This window comes from Labrus mixtus, chromosome 7 (assembly GCF_963584025.1).
Source record: "Labrus mixtus chromosome 7, fLabMix1.1, whole genome shotgun sequence".
Lineage (NCBI taxonomy): Eukaryota > Metazoa > Chordata > Actinopteri > Labriformes > Labridae > Labrus > Labrus mixtus.
This window is the reverse complement of record NC_083618.1, coordinates 3,241,422-3,256,499: the sequence shown is the minus strand read 5'-3', so window position 1 is coordinate 3,256,499 and position 15,078 is coordinate 3,241,422. Positions and strand designations below refer to the sequence as shown.

The window sequence follows — 15,078 nt, the reverse complement described above, 5'->3', positions numbered from 1 at the left end:
CTTGTTTTCCAGTTTTGCAACAAAAGCAGACAATAATTCTCACAGAGGGAAAGTAAAAACCTCCAATTATAAACAGTCTCACTGTTAACACAATATTTCCCTCAGGTGTCTAGTGAAGATTATATTTCATAATGTAATATGATCCTGAGCTCTCTCTTGTGACTAAATCTGCTGTGCATATTGCTCCCTGTTGACCCTTAACCACCTGCAGCAATACTGAAACTTTTCCTTTAAAACTTTGGTCCAAGCGTTCGGCTTTGCCAAGCTGCTGGCTCTGTCAGATCCATTTATAGACAAGAACACTGGACAGCTGCCTGCGTGTCCACAGGGGTCTTGGGACTGCCCACTCATTTCTTTTCATTAAGGCTGACTGATCGGAAGCCTCCGGTGGCAGCTCTTCTCGTCTGTGCTCCATTTGACCCAGTCTCAGTCATAGGGGGAACCATTCCAAGGTAGTGTTTGAGAACCCATATTAGCACCCAGCATAACTAAATATACTAAATATATATATATTACTAAATTTTCAAGGCTGATGGTTTTATGGACAAACGTTTAAAAAATACAATTTGCTCCGTTGGAGGATAAATGTTTTACTTGTGTCACTCAACTTTTGGATTGGTATATTTCAGACAGCAACAACGGACTAGATCATCAGTTTTATATTAAGATTCTTACATGGTCTGCTTCCCCTCAGACAAACTGTTTCTACTCACTGAGTTATACTGTTTACTACAATGAGAGTTGGGTTTCTTTTGCCTGTTTTTATTCACGCTTTGGCAAATTGACAACACAAAAAGTATGCCAAATACAAAATTAGTCCTTTCTTATTGCAGTTAGGAACTGGTTGTGCATACCAAAAATGTGCTTCAGGAGGCTTCAGGTTGCATTATGAAGAACTGTTTTGTAGGATTTCTACCCTGATTAAGGCTATTTATTTTCAGAAGGCATCTGACATGAGATTCTCTGAAAGTGTAAGTCACACAGAAATGTGTATGACTGTATGTTCATGTTAGGGATGGGTTCCCTCATTATTTTACTGTAAAAAAACGTTGGATGTTGAAGGTTGCCCGCTTTGTTTTCTGTGGCGTGTCGCTCATCAGTACTGCTTGTCTTGACAGCTGACTTCTGAATGAGATGCGTGTTGGTGACATGTGACTTCTTGGATAGAGCGGCCTACGATTCACGTTGCACATCAGCCTACATTCTGCTGCGTTTTCCCTATGCATCTTTTCCACTCTCATAGCTGTTGTTCACACTGTGATGGTTTCTTGTACTCTGGCTTGACAAACACCATCAGCTCGCAGTTAACTTGATTACACATGTAAGGCTAAAACAACCCATGTGCAGGTGCATGAGCACTGAAACATTACTTGAATATTGATGTCAACAATATGCAAGTAATCATGCTAATCCGTAGTTTGTATTTGATCTTATTTATATCTATGATCATTTTTGATGCCCATTGTGGCACTGAGGGATTCAAACTTTCCCAGTTTCTTAAATGAAATTTCAATTGCAGTCACTGCTGCTGCTATTTCTATACTGACCATGTTGATAAGTAAGCCGAAGTACCACAATTATCTCCCCATTGTTTTCAGAACAGTGGCTTGCATCTGTCCCTTTCACCTCACACAGTATCTTTCCCTCACATGTCTCTCTCAGCGCCCCCTCTTTCAGCTCTCCCTCGCCTCACAGTTTGAAAGAGTCTGGACCAGATCAGAACTCTTCTGTCTCCATCTCATATTCCTCTGTGGCTCCTTCATTCCCCTCTGCTTTTCACAACCCCCATCTGCCTACTCTTGTTGCACTAAACATGACCCTTTCTTTTGCATGCCGCTGGTGTAAAAGATGCTCTTTAATATATTGTCAAACTTTAGTATAAAATGTAAATACTTGTTGCAGCTACAGCTATGAGTAAAGGTAGAAGAGAGGTTTCAGCTCTAAAATGACATCATATATATATAATTGCTTGAATTTACTATCTAGATAAGAAAATGTGCTGCTTTGTTTCCAATACGACTGTTTCCAAACTATGATCAGGGCCTCCTGCGTCTGTGTGTTCAACAAAGACAGCAGTGAATCTGAGAGCAGGCTGTGGAAATGAACATGCAAGGGATGTTAGCCAAACCAACCAAGAGCTAACAGAGCTTTGTAGCTAGCAGTGCAGATCAGAGCTAATGCACTGGGTAATGTGAAGAAAGTGTGCAGTGAAGGGCGGAGGAAGAGGCTTTAATACAAGGAAGAGAGGAGCATGGAGGATGGGAACAGGTGGAGAAGAGATGAATCAACAGTGACAGCAGCGTGGAAGATCCAAGGATGAGCAGATGATTCACAAAATGGACAGGTAAAAGATAGAGAAAAAGAAAGACATAAAAGATAGAAAATAGGATGGATTATTGGCTGTAGGTAGTTTAATAGGACATTTAAAAATGAACACTTCAATCTTAAATCCCAGAACATTTAAGAGGGGTTTTGGCTTGTGAGAGAGCACTCTTCAGAAGTCTTAAAGGTCAACCTGAAAACCCAAAACCCACTTCAAAAGAGCAGCGCAGGTCGCTCATGAAAAGCAAAGATTTCATCTCAGTGGGATTATCCCAATAAAGAAAGGTTAGACTCAGAAGATGTCATCGATAAAATGTTTCAGATCAAGATAGTTTCCGTAGGAATTCTCCTATCAAACTTAGGAAGAGAGAGAATACCGGTCAAAGTCTCTCACATAGTTTGGTCTGCTATGCAGCAAAAACATCTGCCGAATAATACACCTTTATTCACCAGGGTACAAGTGAAGAACATTCTCTTCAGAGGACAGAGCAGGGTGTGGAGTCTACACAGTCACAGAGGGATGGGTGTAGCATTAATTTGCCCTTTTACTCTCTGTCTGTCTCTTCTGTGTTTTCTCGTTCTTCTTCTTAATCTTATTCACATTTACCTTTTCAATGATATGCCTGATGGAACCTGAATTAAACACTTTGCTAGCTCGCCTTTTCTCTGCAGTTTTCTCACAGTCTCAAATTATACAAAGCTCGCTCACATAACAACTAACAAACCAACTCACGTATAAACATATACACTGTTTTCTCCCCAAAGAGCCCCATCCAACTGGCAAATGGATCTTTTGAACCAGTTTAAAAAGACTGATTGCTTTTATTGTGAGCCTTTGCTTTGCTGTTATCGACCATTTAAACTGCCAAATTCACCAATTGTTGATTTGTGCCTTTTATCTGCTTTGGAACCATATCAGTGCGTTCTGTCATGATAATAATGTGCAAATTGCCCCATTCATTATTGTTTTTTGATGGAGAAATTGGGTAAAATAAGCACTTTGTAGATAAGCTTAGGGTCTGAACACTATTTGGGAAAGCATCAGCAGAACGCAGAATGCATTTCAAAGAGATGAACGCTAAAACTGATTTTAATACACTAATAACGGTGTAATCTTCCTATCAGAGAGTTCCAAAACACATAGCACGCCTGGTGACTTATAAATCCACTCAATATGCATGTCTCATTGATTAAGCTATGTATTTGAAGTGTCAAAGAAACCAACATGCAGATTACAATGCTCAGAAGTAGATTGATTTTGTGCAAGGATTGAAAGGGTATTTGTCTCTTCCCCTTTTTATTTCCACTGTCACTGTTACTGTCGAGTTTCCTGCAGGTCTTACTAATTAACTGCTATCCCGCTGTCCTCTTCAAAAACTGGAAGCAAATTAAAAAAGTCTTTAAAGGAAAGGGAACTACTCCAAGTGCTCTGGCAAAGAATGCTGTGAGCAAAGAGGCAAGAAAAGTAAAAAGAAATAATGGGAGTGAGATATCGATTGAGAGTAGAGAAGTGTGGAGTTACCTGTGACATACAAACTCTTACACGTATTACAACTCACTTATACACCCACACAAACAACTCAAAAACTTTACTCAAAAATCCCATCCAAAAAAAGAAATACCCACATAGAGTTTGCAGCCCTCGCCTACCTTCTTGGCTTGCTGGACACAGACCATGTACTGCTTGGCCAGGCTGGAGCAGAGCAGGGTCTGCTGTGGATTTTCTCTGTAGCACTGCAGCACCTTGACCTGCAGCTCAGTGCACACAGATGCAGTCTGCCGAGGTCTGTGCAGGAATAGAGGGTAGAGAGGAGGGTCAGCGTGATTAAAAACATGTAGCACTGCCAACTGAGAATTTCCTCAGTTACTCTATGTTAACAATCATCAGTTCATGTAGGAGTGCATAGTCTAACAGAGCCTCTCCTGTATCGAAGCCTTAAAATAGATTTGTGTTTTCCCTTGTACAAGCCATAGTTACTGCCACTAGTACCGCAATTATTATTCAGTAACAAGAAAATCAACTAAAATGACTTATTGATTATATTGTAGATGCACTCATTGTAAAGATCAGGACTGATACCAATGTGTAAAATAACTAAAAAATCCTATAGCTGATTCCGATAATTATATCCCCCCCTGCTGAATCAGCAGTTGCCAGCTCTAAATGGATGCGACACAATAGATAACCATTGGGTCATTATGTGAAGAGGGTCGATATCGTCTGATAGTGATGGTCAACCATGGCATCCCTATTGATTAGCATTGTCTACTGCTGTTTCATTGACAGGTTTTTTTCTTTCTCTTTTTTTTATTAATTTCCAAATTAAATGAGTAAAATGGCAAACTTGCATGAAAAAGGTTGGTTTTGAAATGAAGGAGTACGATTGTTTTATTATTAATGTTGATATATCATTTCAAAATTGTGCTGCAGGATAACTTAACAGTTTATATTTCTATAGAATATTTTTACTGAAGTAAAACATGGGGAAATGGCAAGTCTAGACAGATAACTTTGGTAGTTAATTCCCCTTAATGAAGAAGGCCTGATTACTGTATTTTTTTAAGGTTTATTTTTGGGCTTTTTATACCTTTATTTAAAGATAGGACAGTGGATAGAGTCAGAAATCAGGGAGAGAGAGAGAGAGAGAGAGTGGGGAATGACATGCAGGAAAGGAGTCACAGGTCGGATTCAAACCTGCTATCCTGCTAGGAGCACTATAGCCTCCGTTCATAGGGTGTGCGCACCAACCACTAGGCCACCAACGCCTAAGAATGCCTGATTTAAGGTGAGAGTATTTTCTCTAAAACCATGGTGGCTAAATAATCCATAAAATCCCTGAAATCTTGTTAATCTCATGTTAATAATTAGCAGTGTAAATACGTGTTGATACGCTTTAGTGCAGATTCAGTTTCAATCTATAGTTTCAGTCTCTGATGAATTTTGCTGAAAAAATATACAAAGGCAAAATGAATTAAGGAACTAACTACAGAAATGGTCATTCATTCCAACTGAGATTGCCAAACTGACATTTCTACAACTCAAGGTTTGTACATACAACAAGAAAAACTAGGTATGAAGGACTTCAAATAACTTAGTTATGAATTTACACTCACATGAAATCCCAGTTATAGCACTACTGACAATTTCTGTACTATGACACTAAGTTTTTCAGAGACTTTATCCTCCTTAAAAGAAAAAAAACATTGAAGATTGCTTATAAATTGTTTTAGTTTCAAATGTAAAAGGAAAGAGAGTTTCAAAGGCTTCCAGATGCAGCCTGTGCAGAGAGATGAATTATGCATTGACAAAGCAGCTTAGGAGTCAAAGTCAAACTTTCTCTTTTCTTTTTTATCTTACCCACACATACAGTACATGTGTGTACACAAAAGCACACAATCATATCCACAAATACATGCGCACATGCACACATGTACACACACACACACACACACACACACACACACACGTACAGGTAGCGAATGCTAATCCTACATGAGGGTAATCCTTGAGTGCTCTGTTGCTTGTAGTAATTTACCTGCTGTTGTGACAGAACTCGTAACTGGAGGGATTGGGATATGGATATGTGCGCGCTCACACACATGTCTACACACAAACACACAACTTATTATTCCGAGTACTGCTTCATGTACAAGCTCTCGTGTGCACATTGGGCTCACTAGAAGCAGAAAGAAGCAAAAGGGAACAGAAAGGAGGCAAAGGTTGACAACAGTCAATGGGGAGACTTTTTTTTTCCTTCCTGTAAGAATTGTGCCATGAATATCTCGTAACTCTTAACTCGTAACTCGCTCTATGAACTACACTGCTAGACCTGCAGAAAATATGTCCCAGGCTCCAACATGACCCTCACTTCTTCATGTTTATCATAGTCTATAAAAAAGAAAAGTAATTCAGTTCTTAAAGTTTGACTGCAGGAACACATTGTGCTCTTTGTGTGACTTCTGGGTCTATAGTCTCATTATTACAGTTTGATTTTTAAACAGTTTAACAGCAAACTGCAACTTTCTCACATGCATACTTTTCTTTTAATTGACAATCATCATCACATCATTGGAAATAAAAATCTTCTCAATCTCACCAGACTTTCTCACATGTTTTCCCCTAAATATTATCCCTTGATGGTCTTTCTAAAGGGGGGACTTTGAATACAAGAAATTGAACAAGTCACGAAATAAAAGAATAAAACATTTCTTCTACTCTTATCTTCTCCCCCTCTCTGTCTGCACTGCACTCAAATCTGACCCGGTCGTTACATCACTGCCTGGGCTCAGCAACACTAGCAAAAACCCGTGTCTGTGATTACAATATGTCGCTGCATCCACAATATGGAAGATCAAACTCTGTCCTAAACTTTTTTGAAATTCAAAATGTGCATATATTTTTCCCAAAACAATGACATTTAAGTTTTAACATGTGGTGTGTCATCTTTGTGCTATTTTCAAATAAATATGGAGTTTCAACATTTTACAAATCGTTACATTCTGTTTGTATTAAGATTTTACTCAACATCCAGGCTTTTTTTGGAAACGATTATAATAAAAGTAACTCTGTGTGACACTAGCCCATTTATACTATCTACAAGATATCTTATATTTCTTATACACCTCTGTACTAAAATAAAGAATAAATAGAGATGAGCAGAAATAATTAGTGTTTGATTAGATACAGAGACGCCAGGCTTCATTTAACATGATGGGACATGCCTATTTATTTTGACAAGCTGACCACCTGACACACACACACACACACACGCGCACACACAACCTCCATGCCATACCTCAAAGCAATTGCAGAATCATACATCCTTCACATATGAATTAGCTCAGCAGACCCTGCCTTCACTGACAAATACACACCTGAATTTGTGGGTGCACTATGCTTTGAAAAAAGCTCTGCACACGGCTGTATGGGTGTGTGTTTCCTGTGTGTGTATGTGTGTATGAAAGAAACGATACAAGGACATTTCTCTGCACTGATGTGTATTATGTAGACTGTGTGTGAGTGTGTGTGTGTGTGTGTGTGTGTGTGTGTGTGTGTGTGTGTGTGTGTGTGTGTGTGTCTGTGTGTGTTTTATGCCTAGAAGTGCAATGGAGGGGAGAGCAGGAGGATTAAATAAATCACTGGCAGGGAGAATATTCATGAAAAGAAAAGTGAATGCAACCAGAAACAGAGACAAAGACAGAGTGAGTGAGAGAGAAAGACACAGAACAGACAGTGATGACTAAAATGACTAAAATGACCTATACTCGTTGTATTTTTCTACATATAGTGTGAGGTCAAGCAACAGCTTAATTTTAAGCTGATAATTATTCATAGTTTTCAGATTCTAGAAAATCAAAAATCAATTCTGGATTCAAACTGATTCCCGATTCCACATATATTTCCTGGTTGTTTAAAGGGGTGCTTATTTCAGGATCGACTGCAGTCTGCTAAACACTTTATTATTTGATAGTATCAAACTATCATTTGACATTTAAAAGATCAACGAAATGGTTTCAAAATAAAACTGCTTTTATAAATGTTTTTTTATAAGCTGATTGTAATAATGTAAATACACAGAGGAAAACCTAAAACACAATTTACATTATTTTTGCCTCCCTTGGAAAATATTTTAATATTTTTGGGCTTAAAACAGCTAAGTAAGCATTCATCAGAAACTTGCCAGTTAATAAATGATGTGATCATAAATGTAAAGCCTATACGGTTGGCGACATTGTAGAGGTGAAGGTCTTTTCAAACAGACGATGGGATCTTGTTTTTTTATTGTCCGTTTAGAACTGGCTGCAGATCGGTAAAGTGATGCTAAGTGCGTCGGTCTGCACTTGTTGGCCATTGTTCCACTTATGTCATCTCTGGTCGGTGGCATATGATGTGAGCTCGGGCATTTGAATCGTTCCCGAGGTATTTCACTTTCATTTTGTAGTCCCTGCATACTGAATACATTGAGTTAAGGCTTCTCTTACCCTGGGGATTATAAAATCCACAGTGCGCTCCAACGCTTGCCTTTAATGAAAACAGCTTGGACTGAATGCTGCTCAACAGACAGTACAGGCAGTACGTTAGTATGTTGGACACAGCCATACATTACAGACACACCCCCTGCTGTATCAGTGTAAATAGGAGGGTTTTGCGGATTTGCTGTGCTCAAATTTGCTGCTGGTGAAACTTTACTTAGAAGAAGAATGTACGTTGAACCATAAAATGTATTCCTTTTTATCCTTATTATACTTAAAATCTTTAACCTTCAATTAAAGATTCAACAATCAAGAATCAACAGTGTACATATTGAAATGTAAGACATAAGGTCTTTGACATGCTTTTTGTTAAGCATCTCGAGAAAACATATGCTGTGAACTATACAAATAATGGTTGATTGAAATGTAATGGTAAATGGACTTGAACTTATATAGCTCTTTTCTAGTCTTCCGACTACTCAAAGTGCTTTTACACCACCTGTCACACCCACCCATTCATACCCTTTCACACACTGATGGTAGTGATTGCTATGTAGTATCATCCATCAGAAGTAACTAATCCCATTCATACACCACCACTGAAGCAGAGGAGCAATTCAGGGTTAAGTGCCTTGCCCAAGAACATCGGACATGTTGGACATGTTGCTCAGCTGGGGATTGAACCCTCAACTTTCTGGTTGAGAAGCGACAACTCTACCAACTGAGCCACAGCTGCCCCTGGTTCTGTCTTTCATTTGATTGTTGACCACTCCCACCAATAGTGCCATGAAATATCACATCTGTTACCAAAACCAGCTGATGAAATGGAGCCTTTTTAAAAAAAAAATTTAAAGATTTATTTTTGGGCGTTTTGTGCCTTTAATGGAGAGATAGGACAGTGGATAGAGTCGGAAATCAGGGAGAGAGAGAGTAGGGAATGACATGCGGGAAAGGATCCACAGGCTGGATTTGAACCTGGGCCGCCGCTTGGAGGACCATAGCCTCCATACATGGGGCTGGCGCACTAACGACTGCACCACCAGCGCCCCAGAAATGGAGCCTTTTTAAGGGAATGCAGGGAACATACATACAAAAATGATGTAATTCCCTGGAACGGCATTGAAGCCCTCAGACACAACGCTCTTTTTTGTCTTTTGGGACATCTCTTGCAACTACTACTCGTTTTCACCTAACCCCTCTCGTCCTGATACACTAATCAGATGTCCTAATATGGAGAGATGGGGGTGTGGTAGTGTGCTGATTGCAGGTTGCGGGCACGCGCCTGTCAATTTAGAATGATTCCGATTCACTAACATACGCACGGTGGTGAGAGCAAAATTGGCTGGTACGCACGTGTCATGAATCTGACGTTGACTTTGCATATCGGTTATTTTATGCGTTAGAGCAAGATCATTTCTATAAATTCATTAGTGAATGAGGCCCATTGAACTTAGAAAAAGTGGCTGCCACCATTGATAACTACATTTCCATGTCTTCATAACATTGCATGTTTACATCGTCTGACAACAGAACACTGTAAAAATTAGCTCTTAATTGAATGCAAGTTTTGGGCCCTTGCAACCCTTTCCCACAGACCCACACAATCCTTGTGCGCTGTGTTCCATTTTGCTAGGTCCCACGTCACGCAAAATAACCTACCACATCTGTTTTTAAAGCGGGTCATGATGCAGTACAGCCACATTCATTTGGTGCCTGTTTTGATGTTATGTTAATATAGTGATAGGTAACACGATGTGAGGTCCATACATGGTGTTTTAAATTGAAATTGCCTGGATTCTCTTTGCGTCTCTTGTCTGACTTCCTGTCCGGGTCTATCAGCCCTGTTCAGCTTGGAGTGTGCTGGCAGCAGGCGCCACTGAAAATAGACTCAGCGCATTTTGTGAGCCAAGCAGAGTGGATTGGCGCTTCAAGTACGCAACTGAGTGCAGTGAAAACATGAGCATTGACTAGAGAGGGCGATCAGCTTCTCAGATTTATACATACTTTCAATTGCTAAAAATAGCAAAGTCTTTGCCAGAACTTTTTTAATATGTACATCTAGTGGAGAATTCTTCAGGATGAAAGCCTATGAAAGTTTACAACAACTTAATGTTTTTATATGTGTATCATCAAAGGACATGTGATTGCTTATTTGCTAACATTAGCTAATGAATGTTAGCTGTCTTTCGTTTAAGAAACAAAAAATAAATCTGGTTAAAGCACGTAGGTGGCAGATTGGTGTGTGACATCACTTGAAAATAATGAACTGTTTTATGTGTAATGTTTTCCAACAGTCTCTCATTTGGGGCTCTGATATGGGGCTATCGCGGGTTAATACCTGACAGAGATCCATCCATTGCAATTTCTTATTCTTAATTCTTAATCAATATAATTTTCATTTTTTTTCAAGCTAGGAACTGCCAATTCTTTGGCCGATCCCAATTTTTAAGATGGTGATGATAGGTTGGTCAGTTTAACAAGACAGTTTAAAAGTAGTTTCCCGGCAGTTTAAATCACCTGTTTAAAATAGTAATGAGACTAGCAGGAGATAGCAATAACAATAGCCCTCAGGTATAAATCCAGGCTCAAATTGAAAAAAAAAAAAAAAAACACATTTTTTTTTTCTCAATTCAACAAGAGAAACTTTCTGATAGCAGGAGTGTTTTAATAATGGAATCTGAAGCAGAAAATTGCCTCCGCTAATCTGCACCAACTGCCTCGTCTGAATGAAAATTAGAGGTGAGCTCCTATTAGAAAAACATTAGCCGCCCCAGCTAGTCTGATTGCTAACTTTTGGGAAAAGAAACAAAACAATACTCCAATGGTTTTCAGCCTGTGACACTTTGTATAAATACGTGCAGAGTTGGTGGAGAGAGATTAGGCTCAAATCGTTAGAGTTTCTCATTATTTTTTGTCTCACCTGGCAGTGAATGGTTTTATGAAGAGAGCTCAAGTTGTGCGCTGCTGCAAACCATAACATTGGGGAATAAAGCAATAAGAAGAAAAAGGGAAAGATCATGAAGGCATAGCAATTTATTATTCCCTCTGTGTCAGTGTCAGTGTTGTTTGTGTTGGTGTGTGTGTGTGTGTGTGTGTGTGTGTGTGTGTGTGTGTGTGTGTGTGTGTGTGTGTGTGTGTGAGCAGTTATTAATGTATGACAAGGATTTGGGCTTCTTTAAGGCAGCAGCCATGGTATTATACTTTTACTTTTAATATCACGCTGAGTGGCGGCGGAGAGAAGAGAGGATCAAAGATGTCATGGCTGGGGTGAGATCAAAAGGAATGACAGAGCATGCATCTTGCATTGTTGGAGTCTTTGTAAAGCTTTTATGATACTGCCATAAGGATAACTGTCACAACATTATATTTCAACTGACACAAATATTACTTTCAGATTCACAGAAAATCAGCACTATGGATTTAGTTCAGGTCTGTCTGAGGAGTGCTATGATCATTTAGGTAGTTAAATTAAGTACAACAGTATTTCCACTCTTAAATCCTTAGCTCACATTTTACTTTCATGAAATTATTCAGAAACTTTCTTCAATTTAATCTCAACTCCACCAAAACCCTTACAAAGTCGCCGTCTAATATGGGAATAGCAATCCAAAATAACTACAAGTCGTGGACTGCTGACAGACAGAACCCCGCTCGTATCTCCACACACTGACAGCTGAAGTGCTGAACAGAGATAGGAATGCAGGAGAACAATTCGCACTCTGTTAGCCCGGCTGATTGATCCCCACCAAACTCACTTTGTGGGAATATAAGAGACAGAGATGGGTGGGGATAAGGAGAGTGTTTCATTAAAACAGGTGACATGCGGGAACAAGATAAGGGGTGCATGTGCGCGCGTGTTTGCGTGTGACATCTCATCACTGATAACTTTTCAATCAGGAGTCCTCGCGGTTGGACGACTCACTCCAATCGTGGGTGACGTGGGATGACACATGCTCTTTGGACCGTTTCGCTGTTATCACCTTACATCGCTAGACTTGTTTTTTTATCATCAACAATTTCAATTCCAGTTTTGTGTCATTGCATTTGTAAAGTCCCTTCTCTTTAAAGAACTGACCTTTTCTTGTGAAAAAACTGCAGCCTCAAAAATTACAATATCCGAGCACATAATCCAGTCGTTACCTCTTACTTTGGCTCTCTTGTTGAACCCTGTGTAACATAAATCTGATACATGTTACACATGTTTTGTATTCTACTTGATTTTAAATGTTGCTACTCTTGTGATGTCTCTGTGCAGCTTTACTAAGTGTGGTGCTGATGTCCTTGTCAACATAACAACTCACTAAATCAATGTGTTTGTTGTGTATGTTTCTGTTACATGCCTTAACAGGTGGGGTACACTGTAGCAAAATATCTAAGACTGTACAACATACATCTGTAGAACAACCTTAATTTTGAGCCTCTCTACAATATAACTATCAAAATAAAGACGAAACACCAAAACAAACAAAAAAGTACACATCCATTGAAAGAACATTCCTACCCCAAAAGAAGTACATAAAGGTAAATGAAGACAGTCAGGGACATAAAAACGACCTCATGACCACAGAGACTAGATCAAACAAGACAAGACATATTTTCCCTATCATAGCAACACTCTCATAAGCTGTTCTCACATATGCACTCCTTGAACATTTCAGGCAGGTTGACCCTGCGATCCTGACTTGCTTGTTCAGACACGCACCTCACAGTGGAAGGCGATCCTAGTCTGACAGGAGGTGGTGTGTCTCAAGAGGCAGTACATGACGTGAAAATCATGACGCAGCAACAGAGTCAGACACTATCATGACAAATGTAGCCATTATAAACAAATACAGTATATCAGTGCCAGTGAAGATCGACATATGCAATGTATCAACAAAAGAGCGGAGAAGAACATACTGGTCTGGCAAACAGAAAACATAATGATGCAGTTTCATTATATGGGCGCGCATCCTGTCTGTTGTTGTTTGCTGGTTGCAGGAAATAGACGTCATTAACCTCTCCATCTCACTTGCAGAGAAGTTTCTCGATTTCACAAGGAAAATTTACTAGGAGGCTGGCAGTGATACCTTCAGCTTAAGTCGGAGTCCAAATGTCTTTTTTTGCATTCACACATGCAGCTCACCAATATACAAAGACAATGGGCTGATGACCATGACACACTAAATGTCAGAGTTTTTAAACGAGTACATTCTGTTCCATTTGAGAAAGATAAATACAAACCCAAGACTTGCTAAATAAAATCCAGAGAACCAACCAGGTGGGATTATCATGACTATTAGTCTGTCCTTGTTTGTGGCCTTGGTTTTAAAGAAGTGGACCTTTGAAAACCACTAGCACTTAAACCAAGCCTTGAACGTTTACTGTAATGAATACAGAGTCTTATTGTTTTATAGAAATAATCATTTCACACCAACACATTAAAAACCTTCACCTACCTACTTTAACTACACAGACCAAATCTAATCAGTCTGTTATTGTTATCTTGTGCTGTAGTGTTAATGTGTAGGTGTATCTTTAAACATCCTGTAGAGGCAGTAAAAAAGAGGAACACTAACACAGTAACCAAGGCGGTGTGTGAAAGTGAGCTGTCTGTCCTAATGTTCGAGTCTTTGTTGGACCACAGTGCAGACAGGTGTTGTCTCCAGTAATGACTCCTGCAGGAGTCTTCTTCTTACCCGTCTCTTTCACTAATTGGACAGTCTACCCACACACAGAATAAAATAGATATAACAAACCCACATGAATGGAGGCCTTCAACCACAAACTGTCAGCAGTTACTTCATGGAGAGTCCTCACACAGGCATCCACCTGAGGCTCACTTGGGTTCTGTCTTTGCTAACAATTTGAGAGTAACAAGGTTTTTTAAGAGGATTAATGGATTTTCTGATCTTAAAGTAAGCTCTGCTGCAATACTGTGGGTCTCTAAGGTGAGTTATTTTGAGGAAATATGGGTTTGATACCCTAAGGCAAGGCTAATGGATGAACTTAGTTGGGAAAAGCAAGCAGAAAATGGCACTAGATAACATTTTACCACTCACTTTTACCCCACCTGGGAATATATCAAGTGTGTGACCTGTCCAGTGAAAGAAAACAGAAGCAATTTCCCAGAAGTCTCCCGTCTTGTTGCCTTTATATCACCAAAGAACTTTCCTCGTGTGAGAGAGGCTTAAACTTGTACACTGTTTAAGGCTGCATGACCCTGGAATCACAGGAATCAGCTGTCAAATTGGAGGGCTATAACTTTAAACATACAGCTGTAGCATAACTAAAAGGGATCTCTTATAGTTGTACCTCTGGACACAAGACAAGAGCATGTTTTTGTTTATGTTGTTTTTTGAAAACTTAGAAGAAAATACTCATTTAGAAAAGAAGATGACAATTAATGAAGGCACAATGTTTTAATCATTGGCACAGAAATAAAAAAAGAGAATGAGATTACAGATAAAAATAGTGTACCAATTAGACATTCATAGGTAGAACAGGAGATAGAGCCAGGTACAAGGATGGAAGGAAAAGATGAACTGTAGCTACATAAAGAGATGGACAGTATTGCAGCCCATCCACTGCTCCCCCTCCCTTCAACACTGGGTAAATAGAATAATTACTGGGTGGTCAGTGTAGTGTGAAATGACAGCGTGACCACAGCACAATGAAACGCTGCCCAAATGTAGACAGAACACGACGAGCACATGGCTTCCTGAATACAAAGTGTGCCTGAATGTGTAGCACAGATAGAAAAAGGAGTGAAAGTGTGTGTGTGTGTGTGTGTGTGTGTGTGTG

The 15,078-nt window shown here is 39.5% G+C and overlaps 1 protein-coding gene across 3 annotated transcripts in view; it reads right to left on the bottom strand.

The window, feature by feature from the left end:
- LOC132977512 (MICOS complex subunit mic25a-like) overlaps positions 1 to 15,078 on the bottom strand; it is a 291,593-nt gene that overhangs the window by 240,030 nt on the left and 36,485 nt on the right. For all 3 annotated transcript variants that reach the window (XM_061042130.1, XM_061042129.1, XM_061042132.1), the window contains one exon: positions 3,973 to 4,108. In XM_061042130.1, the coding sequence (XP_060898113.1) occupies positions 3,973 to 4,108 (136 nt within the window). The remainder of the gene's footprint in view (positions 1 to 3,972; positions 4,109 to 15,078) is intronic.